Genomic DNA, 12,555 nt, shown 5'->3' with positions numbered 1-12,555 from the left:
GTAGCCATTTACACTAAACTGCAAAAATATTCTAACATAAAAAATATGTACAGCTTAGAATATACCCAAGACATGTTCTCACTTACCTGTGGAATATAATTCCTTCTTTCTTGACACGCAGCATGAAACCATGCAAAACTGAAGAGAGCATGAGCTCGATGTATATTATCTTTTTTGCTAATTTGCTCAGGAGTCCAAGATTCATAAGTACGCATTAAATTCTTCTTCAGACCTGGAGGTGACTAAAGATAAAAATTAACAGATAGCATATTGTTTACAACCTTACAAATAAATCAGTAGGTAACATATTTCAGAACATATTTTAATGAAGAAAATTTTTCACCATTACCAAGTTTGACTTAAATTGTTATTGTTATTTCAAAATATATTAATATAAAACTAGTTTTAAATTCTTTAGACCTAACAGTTCATTTCAATTATAAACCCAAAATAATTTTTCAAATTAAAAAAACCTATATAACCAACAATATTCAAAATAACCAAATAAGTTTTATATGATCATTGAAGTATTTTACTGAAACTAAATCATCATTTATAATACAAATGTGGTATTGATTCTTATGGGGCAGGTGTTTTTGACTACTATATGCCAGTTATCCCTTTCCAGGTGCTATTTGAATTTCCATGAGGACTTCAACATACTATTTACATATAATGTCAACCAACCTTAGTGCACATTAGTCCACTACAGTTAAAGTGGGCATTACCTGACATTGCCAAGTTCATAAACACAAATTCAACCTCAGGACTGAAATTGTATATTGGACTAGGACTCAGTCAAAAACACTTCCCCACATGTCTAGAATCTGTTAATATCATACTTTTATATTACCAAGAAAAGAAAAATTTTGAATTCTTGGAAAAAGAGAAAAATAAACCCACTCCAGAAAAAAGAATTCTTCTAAAATAAAAAAAAATTAATGTGCATTTGTCTGCTCAATTTATTTTAATTAGCTTGTTTTAAAAAGTAAAATTTTTCTTCAAAGCAGTTTCTTATATAAATAGAATAATTCAAGTCAGTACTTTAAGAATATTTGCCACAAAGAATAGTCATTCCCTTTGCAATCCTTTTCACCCTGTTGTCTCTTAAATAAAAAGACATTTTTATTTAAAATTAGAAGAAAAATACCATTGAGTTACTAAGTACATATCCAAATTTACACATTTCAATTGAAAATGTTTGATGTTTATGAAACATTTACAAAATATTATCATAGAATAGGCCAAATTTTCTTAGCACTATTCAATACAACGTGACATTAATAGGAAACTGAACAACCACTTTGAGGTTTTTTTAAAGGCACTATACTAAAGATTATGCAAAATGAATAAATCATATATAATTACAGAGAAAATCATACACAAATACAGACTATTTGAAAAATAGCAAAATGAAAAACATTAATGTCAAATTAGGAGATAAGGCCAAAGACATATGTACTCAAATGCAAATTCACAGACTTAAAGTAATTTCAATTTTAATGCAAGTAATATAAATCAATTAAGTATTCAACATAAGAAATCAGGGAGAACAAAAGCAAATACAAATCTAAGGAAAAAATAAAGAAAAAATAGGAAATTCAGTGAATAGAAAAAGAATACAAAATAAATTAATAAGTATGACATCAGTTCCTTGGAATAAATTTTTTTTTTTTTTTGAGGATGATTTGCCCTGAGCTAACTACTGTCAATCCTCCTCTTTTTGCTGAGGAAGACTGGCCCTGAGCTAACATCCATGCCCACCTTCCTTTACTTTATACGTGGGATGCCTACCACAGCATGGCTTTTGCCAAGTGGTGCCATGTCTGCACCCGGGATCCGAACCAGCAAACCCCAGGCCACTGAGAAATGGAACGTACGAACTTGACCGCTGAGCTACTGGGCCGGCCCCAATGGAATAAATTTTTAAAAAGAACTGTCAACTAATCAAAAAAGAAAAGAAATAAACAATAAAATGTAGATTTAACAATTTTAAAAGAGAGTATATATGTATGTGTGTACATATATGTGCATATGTAATAATAATTTTAAACATAATGAACTGCACTATTTCCTAGGATAGTTAAAATTATATAGTGATTTAAGGAAGAGAAGACAAATTCACCAATAATTTAAATGAAACTGAAAATTTCCATAAAAACGTAATCAAATGACCTTCTAAAAAAGGATCCTGGCACATATGTATGGTGACGGATAAAAATAAGAATACTGCTGGTGAGCACAATGTAGTCTACACAGAAACTGAGAAATAATGGTGTACACCTGAAATTACACAATGTTATAAACCATTATCAACTCAATAAAATAATTGGAAAAAAATAAAGGATCCTAGAAAAGCTCACACATTAAGTTACAACATTCAAGAATCAGTCCCCCTTGATATATTAACTCTTCATTTATTGAAATATTTACTGTGTTCTTCCTATATGCTGGTATTATCAATATGTACTTATCACTTAAGTACAAAAAGCAAGAGAAAAGATAGCCCCTGCCCTCACGGCATGTACAATCCAGTTCTAGAAGATGGTTTAGCGGAAGAGGGTACTGGGGGAATAGTTGAAGAGGATTCTGGAAAGCTTCTCTAACTAGACATTGAAGCGATATTCATTCAATTAATATTTTTCCAAATATTAAATTATCTTTGCATTCCCTGAATTAATCCTTAACCTTTTTCTTCCTTAAATGAGACTAATACCTCCAGATGAAAAATAAGAAGGACTGATCTAAAATAACAGGTAGTCATAAACATTAATAAGACATTTTTCTTCAGAAAAAAAGATTGTATAAAACAGAGAAATTTCTACAAATTGAGAGAAAATGCAAGCAGAACCTCTTTTCCCAGTTTTAAAAAGTTTAAATTCAGTTTATTATTTTCTCTATGACTTTGGCCAGTTATATAATATCCTTCCAAACACATATAGTTTTCGATATAGTGTGTTGGGGGAGGACCTGCCTGGTATTAAATGCTAGAAGGATGGATGGATGAACAGATGAAAGGAAGGAAACAAACACTGAAAATCTAAAGCAGCTACGTCAAAAACAAATGATATGAAAACTGGATATCCACATGCAAAAGAATGAAGTTGAACCTTTACCTTACACCGTAAGTATGACATCAGGTATTTGGAATAAATTTTTAAACACAACTGTCAACTAAACAAAAAAGAGATATATGTAAAAACTAACTCAAAATGGATTAAAGACCTAAATGTAAGACCTGACACTATAAAACTCCCAGAAGGAAACATAGTGGGAAAGTTTCATGACACTGGATTTGGCAATGATTTCTTGGATATGACATCAAAAGCACAGACAGCAAAAGCAAAAACAGACAAACAGGACTACATAAAACTTAAAAACATCTATGCAGCAAAGGAAATAGTCAACATAGTGAAAAGGCAACCCTATGGACTGGGAGACAATATTTGTAAACTATATATCTGACAAGAAATGCCTACAGCTCAACTTCAGAATATGTAAGGAGCTCCTACTACTCAACAACAACAAAATAATCCAATTAAAAAATGGGCAAAGGACTTGAATAGACATTTTTCCAAAGAAAATATACAAACAGCCAAGAAGCATATGAAAAGATGTTCAATATCACTAATTGTCAAGGTAATGCAAATCGAAACCACAGTGAGATATTGCCTCAGAATGTTAGGATGGCCACTATAGGAAAAAAAAAAAAAACAAGTGTTGGCAAGGATGCAGAGAAATTGTTTGTTGCAATGGGAATGTAAAATGCTGTACTGCATTGGAAAACAGTACAGAGGTTCCTCCAAAAATTAAAAATAGAATTACCATATGATCCAGCAATCCCACTTCTGGGTATATATCCAAAAAAATCGAAAATAGAATCTAAAAAGATATTTGCCCACCCAGGTTCACTGCTGCATTATTCACAATAGCCAAGAGGTAGAAGACCTAAATGTCAGTGGACTGATGAATGGATAAAGAAAATGTACCAAGTACATACACTGGGATATTATTCAGCCTTAAAAAAGAAGAGAAATCCTATCACATGCTACAACATGGATGAAACTACTGGACATTATGCCAAGTAAAATAAGCCAGTCATGAAAGACAGGTGATGCAAGACTCCCTCATATGATGTATCTCAGGTAGTCAAACTCATAGAAATAGAAAGTAGAATGGTGGTTGCCAGGGGTGCAGAGAGAGGGAAATGAGGAGTTGCTCTTCAACGGATACAGAGTTTCAGTTTTGCAAGATAAAAAGTTCTAGAGACCTGTTGCACAAGATACATGTAGTTAACATTAGCGTACTGTATACTTAAAAATGGTTAAGATGGTAAATTTTATATTATGTCTTTTACTATGATAAAAACAGCAAAGAAAGATACAAAATAAAATTTGAAAGGAAAATTTAAATGCATTTTTATAAACATCATCTTATGCTATTATTTATGTATACTATACCTTGTCAAAACATAAAGGGAGGTTTCCGTGTGTTTTGTACAATAGATAGTAGTTTACAGAGCTTTAGAAGGCATGCACAGATTACTGCACTTGAACAAATTACTGCACTTGAACAACTAGTGGTCCAAGTTTTATATCTTCTTACCTCATATGTTATCTTCAAACTCGTCTGTAATAAAATGGGAGTAAAGTTGGGATGAACTTCTGCAGTGAGCCAAAGACGAAAGGTATCTTTAGGTTGAAGAGTATTCAATTCCTTGTTTATAAAAACAATAAAAATACACTTAAATATATACATAAATTTCCATTTTATAAATATATTTTATAAATATATTATAAATTTATTTATATATTTTATATTTATAAAATATATAAATATATAAAATATATATACTTTATAAATATATTATAAATATATATAAATATATTATAAATATATTATTAAGTAGTAATTTTTCTTAGTAAAATCTTTGTGACATTCTGATACATATATTTTTTAATTTTTATTGAGTTAACGATAAGTTACAATCTTGTGAAATTTCAGTTGCACATTATTGTTTGTCAGTCGTGTTGTAGGTGCACCCCTTCACCCTTTGTGCCCACCCACCACCCCACCTTTCCCCTGGTAGCCACTAATCTGTTCTCTTTGTCTACATTTTTTTTTTTTTAAGATTTTATTTTTTCCTTTTTCTCCCCAAAGCCTCCTGGTACATAGTTGTATATTCTTCGTTGTGGGTCCTTCTAGTTGTGGCATGTGGGACGCTGCCTCAGTGTGGTTTGATGAGCAGTGCCATGTCTGCGCCCAGGATTCGAACCAATGAAACACTGGGCCGCCTGCAGCAGAGCACGCAAACTTAACCACTCGGCCACAGGGCCAGCCCCTCTTTGTCTACATTTTTAAATTCTTCATGTGAGTGGAATCATACAGAGATTGCCCTTCTCTATCTGGCTTATTTCACTTAACGTAATTCCCTCAAGGTCCATCCATGTTGTTGCAAATGGGACGATTTTGTTCTTTTTTACGGCTGAGTTGTAGTCCATTGTATATATATACTACATCTTCTTTATCCAATCATCTTTTGATGGGCACTTAGGTTGCTTCCACATCTTGGCTATTGTAAACAATGCTGCAATAAACATTGGGGTGCATAGGACTTTTGGAATTGCTGACTTCAAGCTCTTTGGATAGATACCCAGTAGTGGGATAGCTGGGTCATATGATAGACTATTTTTAATTTTTTGAGGAACCTCCATACTGTTTTCCATAGTGGCTGCACCAGTTTGCATTCCCACCAGCAGTGTATGAGGGTTCCTTTTTCTCCACAACCTCTCCAACATTTGTTACTATTAGTTTTAGATATTTTGTCATTCTAATGGGTGTAAGGTGATATCTTAGTGTAGTTTTGATTTGCATTTCCCTGATGATCAGCGATGATGAGCATCTTTTCATGTGCCTATTGGCCATCAGTATATCTTCTTTGGAGAAATGTCTGTTCATGTCTCCTGCCCATTTTCTGATCGGGTTGTTTGATTTTTTGTTGTTGAGTTGTGTGAATTCTTCATATATTATGGATATTAAGCCTTTGTCGGATGTATGACTTGCAAATATTTTTTCCCAGTTAGTGGGTTGTTTTTTTGTTTCAATCCTGTTTTCATTTGCCTTGAAGAAGCTCTTTAGTCTGATGAAGTCCCATTTGTTTATTCTTTCTAATGTTTCCCTTGTCTGAGAAGACATGGTGTCCGAAAAGATCCTTTTAATACTGATGTCAAAGAGTGTACTGCCTCCATTTTCTTCTAGAAGCCTTAGGGTTTCAGGTCTCAGCTTTAGGTCTTTGATCCATTTTGCGTTTATTTTGGTGAATGGTGAAAAAGAATGGTCAATTTTCATCCTTTTGCCTTGGACATCCTTGGTGTATTAGGCATGCACATCTCTACCACTGTCTCTACTTGTGCTGATGGAATTAACAATGGTTGTCTTTTTTTCCTCCTACGCTTAGCTAAATCATACATAGCCTTCAAGAAACATCTTGCCTTCAGAGTCATTTGTAACTACCGAAGACCATATTCATCTTTTTTAAATAAGCACTAGACTTAAACCCAGGTTTGCATTTAAAATCTACCCAGCAATTTGTTCTCTCTTAAGGTTATTTTTGTCCTGGGGCCATTTGACTTAAATTAAATGATTACTTCAGTTTACATTCCAGCTTCCTTAGCACCTAGGACGCTCTCCAGCCCCCTCTGGCTCCTCAACATCTTTTCTCCCCATCTACATACAACATAACAAGAGCACAAAGAGAAAGTAATGGTATAAATAGGCTTCCCACAATCCTTTAAAGCATTGCCATATTTTTCTTCTGAAAAAATTCTCTAAACCTCCCTTCAATCCTGATTAATAATTTCTTGGCTTCCATTAAATGCCTTTAAGAAAGACATTCTTATAGACATCCTATTAAAATATCCATCTTGGTTTGTAGAAATGTACATCTTTTAGAAGAAAATACTTAACAGATTTTAAAAGATTTCTCATCAAATACTAAGTTTTTAAAAAACATCATAAATAATGCATAACATATTTTAATACTGATGTTCCTTAGAAATTACTGAATTGAGTGTATTAGATATTATTTGCATCACATTAATCTGAATCTACCTTTTCCAAAACTGGCAGCCAAGATACCACAAGATGTAAGTTCTTCAAACAGAGCCAGTCTCCATTGTGGGCACATTCTTTTAGCATTTGAATTGCTACATCAGCTTGACCTTGACCCATGGCAACCTGCCAAAACAAAAACAGAAAACAAAACTAAAAAAACAGATCTGATAACATGTCACAATCTAAAAGATTCAAATCATCCTGCCATACATACTGAACTGACTCAATTATTGTAATCAGGGCTCTAAATTTTCAGCAGGAAATATCAAACTCTGTGCCTTTTCCAACAATTGTCTTGCTTTTGTCCCCACGTCAATGGCACATTTCTAACATTTTTCTATTTATGAAAAACATATTGTCATTACTGGTTTTCAAGTTATAGAACTGTATAAAGAATTACTGAATAGTCTTTTTGTTCCTCATCTTACTATTTCCTGCCATTCTCACCATGTCAAACATGGTCCTTTAAAAAAAAACACTAATGTTGAATTCTTTGAGGGATTTAACATTAATACTATCACTGTCTTGAAATTGACTTCTCTTACTTTCTCCAACATTGTACATATTTGGCTTTCAAGCTACTGGTCTAACTATTTAACTGTGTAATTCCCTAGTCCTTCATCATCTAGCGAATCTCAACATGTTGCTGGGCCTCAAGACTGCAATTAGCCCTCTGCTCCTCTGTTGCTTCTCAGAGAGAGGAGGCAGGGAGGAGAGACAAAGCAAGGGAGAAAAGGGGAGGGGAGAAATGAAAAGAGGGAGAAGGAGCGGGAATGAGAATCCTGATCTCATTGGAATTCTCTTCCAATTTTTCCAATCCCTATAGTCCATCTGCACTTAGGATACTCATGTAGTGGAGTAGCCCACTTTATAAAATAGAAAACTTCCGAGCATTAAAAGTATTCGAGCAGAAGCCGAAAGACCCTACATAACAGATTCATTTCATGGGATTTCTGTATTATGTGAATACCTGAGACTAAGTGACTACTCAAGTCTAAGACTCTATAAAAGTTTTAGTCAAGAATATAAAATAACTATATGCCACTTACCATAGCAAGTCCAAATTTCTCCATGTTTTTTAAAGATAATTTATATAATACTTGCATTATTAGTATAGCTATATCTGTGTATATATATAATTTACAAATATACATATATTGGGAGTCCTGGTTCAAATTTTTTATTGGGTACATGGTCCAAACACTTTGAAGAGTACTGTTATAGATTACTTCAAACCAGTGATTTTTTACAAAATGAACACAAGGTAGCATTTTCACTGTTTTTTAGTTGACTTACACAAGTATTGAGTTTGGTTTTTAATAAGACTATAAAGTCTTTGAGAGTGGGAACCATGTCTAAATCATTGCATACTAAAGCATGCAATAAAACAGGTAATAAATACCTATATATTGATTTTGTTTTTTTTTTAATTTTCAAAGTCCAACCCACAACTAAGCAAACAGGAGAGATGAAACAAATACTGGTTGAATTGTTTTGACACACAAATTAGTTTGCTATTATTAAAATGCAAAAAAAAAAAAAAAAAAAAAGAAAGCATGTACACAGAATCAGAGGGAAAAAAAGGATAAGCATTTTGCTCAAAATTTTCCACAAGGCACAAATTGTGTGAAAACAGTGTAAAGGGTCATAAAACCTTCGAAGAAAATATTTACTACAAGAAAGGAAAAGAAAAAATTTTCTAAAGCACAACAGGAAAATGTTAAGGAGATGGTTAGCCCCCGCCACAAAAACAACCACGTCACAGTTTCTTGAATATTTTTGCATTAAAAATATATTCTTACCCTCAGCATATATATTCAGCATAGCAACAAACATTTTAAAATAACAGGAGAATTATGAGTAAATATGTCCATATTTAAAGATTTTACTATATTAAACAATTTTGTAAGTTCAGTACCCAAAACTCCAGAAGTTTAAATAGTCAAATCTACTGAGAACGCAAATAGTTTTATCCTTCTGTCAAAGTCACTGCTAATAGACACAACCTCTAGAAAAGGACTCCTTTTCCTCAAGACAGCTCACTAACTATTGAATATCGTCCTAATGAATATAGTAATATACCATAACTAGGAGTGAATGAAACTCTCTCCAGGTAGTGCAAGACCTGCACAACTGAGCCTAATTCTCTGCTATCTTAGAATCGTCTATTTATGTTCCTCAGAACAACCTTATATTTCAATTTTTGGTTGCTGTGATGTATTTGCTTTTTTTTAATCATAATTAATTATTTTCCCAATGGAAAAGGCTGATTTATTCACTTGCCAAAAATTGAGGTTCAATTAATAAATTTTCAAACTTGCATGGAAACTGAATTGAAAAAGGAGGTATTCTGAACAAACTAAAGCTCCTATATTTACCTCAGGAAAAACAGGGACTATAGTAGATAAATTTTACTCAAAAATTTATGTATTTCTTTCATTTCAGTTTTTGCAGGTAAATATTGCTATGATTTATTATAAAAGCATCCAAGTAAAATTTTTAAAGTTATTCCCAAAAGGTAAGCACACATATTAGTTTCCTTGACTGCTCTATTATCTGATCAGGCTTCTGGAGGTCAGAAGTCTCCCTGCTCTAAAATCAAGGGGTCTGGGTTTGAAAATAATGGCAGTACTACAGGGCTGTGTTCCTTCTGGAGGGTCCAGGAGAGAATCCTCCTTTGCCTTTTCTAGCTTCTAGAAGCCACTTATATTTCTTTGTCTGAGGGCCCTTCCTCCATCTGCAAAACCAACAACATAGCACCTTCTCACCTCCCTGACCTCTGCTTCCATCATCACATCTTCTTTCTTCACCGCCTGCTCTGCCTCCCCCTTGTAAGGACTCTTGTGATTAGACTGGGTCCACCTGGATAATCCAGAATACCCTCTCCATCTCAAGATGCTTAGTACACCTGCAAAGTCCCTTTTGCTATGTAAGGTAACAAATTCACAGGTTCTGGGATCAGGACGTGGACACTTTTGGGAGACATAATTTGACCTACCACAACAAAAAATGTCTGTTTCAGTAATAGGATCAAGTATGGCAGGACGAGCAATGGCTTTAGCGAAAACAGCAGGGCAGGGTGTACCGACCTGGTGATAACACTCTCCGCCTCTCTCAGCATTCGCAAGTTCTTGCAGTTCCTGAGAAGGATCAGCACCCGGGGAAATAATTATCAAGATGGGTTCAATTTCTAGTGTCTCTTTGTACAAACGTTTGAGACTTAGAGGAAGTGGGGACAACTCTTTTAGTCCTAAAAGACATATAAAAGAAATTAAAAGTAAAATCAACATGAATCAGAAAAAGTTTATTAAAACTGATTGCATGATATATAATAGAGAATAACTAGGTGAATTATAATCCCACACATATTAAAGTTTTCTCACTCTAAAATCGTTCACATACTAGTAATAACTAAGATTTACTGAATGCTTAAGGTACCAGGCATTTTTCTAAATGCTTTACATCTATGATATCATCTAATCAGATTATTACAATAATGCTAAGAGGTAGGTACCCTGATTACCACCTTTAACACATAAAAAACAATCAGTACTGTGGCCTCAATATACAAGTCTCTCCGTATAAGAGTAGACTGAACCCAACCATTCATTTCTACAACTTTTCATTCATTCATATGATAACTGAGTGCCTATTCTGTACCATGCATATAGGGAATCAGACTTCCAAATGATCTGGTAAATAATTTCACTGTCATGATATAGAATAAAGAGTTATTTCTTATGTCCATGAATTAAGAGAAGAAAAGTGGTATAGAATGAAAAGAATGCTTAGTTTGGAGAAGGAAATATATAGCTCCAAGTTTACATTTGTTAGCTGAGTGGTTTTATGAAAATCACTAAAATGTACTGTGCCTCAGTTTTCTCAACTGTAAAACATAGATGCAACAATCCATAAGTCATTTGGGAGAAAAACAGGATATAATAATAAAAATAGATTCCATTTATTCATCACCTACTCGATACTAAGCACTATACCAGGTATTCTACTTTATGTATAAGGAAACTAATACTCAAAGAAATTGAATGCCTTGTCAAAGCCCACCCAGCTGCTAACTGCTAACTGTATTCAACACAATTCATCTGTGCTTTTTTCTACTTTGAAGCTCTTCATTAACTATAAAGTCCTATACAGACAAGAAATTATAATTTTTCTATTATATTTAAATCTCTCCTGCTAAAATTTGAATGTTTCTATTATAAATGTATTTAGTAAAAGCCAAGCTGTATAAGACCCACTTCAATTAATATTCATACGTGTTTGAACTGAGCGAAAAAGAACAGTATGACATAAGAGTTTAAAAAGAGAGGATTAGGGGGTCAGTCCAGTTGTGTAGTGGTTAAGTTCAGGCACTCCTCTTCAGTGGCCTGGGATTCGTGGGTTTGGATCCTGGGTGCAGATCTGCACACTACTCATCAAGCCATGTTGTGGGAGTGTCCAACATACAAAAAATAGAGGAAGATTGGCACAAAAGTTAGCTCAGGTCCAATCTTCCTCACCAAAAAAAAAACAGGATTAATAGAATGTAACAGAATGACTACTGAGGCAAGAAGGGCTTCCTTATATCCTAAAAAGTACAAAAGAACAGACAATATTGCATGTCAGAAATTCTAAAATAGCAGGAAAAAGACATGCTTAAGGACTTCAGTAGCAAACACTTTAAAATATGAATTCAATGCCATCAAGATGGGCCAAAAAAATGAATTTCTAGACAACTATCCTGAAAAGACAAATTTCACAACTGAACTACTTCCCTCTATTCTTCACAACAGCAATCCATAAAGATAAGTAAAAATTCCAAAGGCAGAAATGTTCCTAATATCAGGTAAAATTTACCCCTACAGCCACTTACGATTGATGAATTGCTTCTAGAGGTATATTTTATGAATTCTATTTTTTTTTTTAAAGATTTTATTTTTTTCCTTTTTCTCCCCAAAGCCCCCCGGTACATAGTTGTATATTCTTCGTTGTGGGTCCTGCTAGTTGTGGTATGTGGGATGCTGCCTCAGCGTGGTTTGATGAGCAGTGCCATGTTCGCGCCCAGGATTCGAACCAATGAAACACTCGGCCGCCTGCAGCGGAGAGCACGAACTTAACCACTCGGCCACGGGGCCAGCCCCTATGAATGCTATTTTTAACTAAATTTAAATTGCTAACAATCATCCTGCTTTAAGACCTTGAAAAGAATTCTTATGTACTTGTGGCAATGTAATAAAAAGTATTTTCACTATTTATTCAAAAGCTCAATAAACATTCTAGGTCAATTAAATGTACTGTCTGATATGATAAAATGCATTAAAAGTCTTAAAAATGTGCATAGCTTTTAAGTTAGCAATTTAAATAATAATAATTTAAGAAATAACTCACGATACGAAGGCAGAAGCATGTACAAGGATTTTCATTGGATCCGTTGCTATTAGTTAA

General features: G+C 33.8%; 1 protein-coding gene across 5 annotated transcripts in view; it reads right to left on the bottom strand.

Moving 5' to 3' along the window:
• DYNC2H1 (dynein cytoplasmic 2 heavy chain 1) overlaps positions 1–12,555 on the bottom strand; it is a 292,362-nt gene that overhangs the window by 119,957 nt on the left and 159,850 nt on the right. For all 5 annotated transcript variants that reach the window (XR_011440431.1, XM_023644714.2, XM_023644715.2 and 2 more), the window contains 4 exons: positions 10,203–10,363; positions 7,111–7,236; positions 4,606–4,716; positions 87–242 (listed from right to left, as the gene is read on the bottom strand). Coding sequence is in view for 4 of the 5 variants with exons in the window: in XM_023644714.2 (XP_023500482.2) it covers positions 87–242; positions 4,606–4,716; positions 7,111–7,236; positions 10,203–10,363 (554 nt within the window). In the remaining variant the exon portion in view is untranslated. The remainder of the gene's footprint in view (positions 1–86; positions 243–4,605; positions 4,717–7,110; positions 7,237–10,202; positions 10,364–12,555) is intronic.

The sequence above is a fragment of the Equus caballus genome, chromosome 7, assembly GCF_041296265.1.
Source record: "Equus caballus isolate H_3958 breed thoroughbred chromosome 7, TB-T2T, whole genome shotgun sequence".
Taxonomy (NCBI): Eukaryota; Metazoa; Chordata; class Mammalia; order Perissodactyla; family Equidae; genus Equus; species Equus caballus.
The sequence above is the reverse complement of the archived record's forward strand: the minus strand, read 5'-3'. Positions and strand labels throughout refer to the sequence as shown.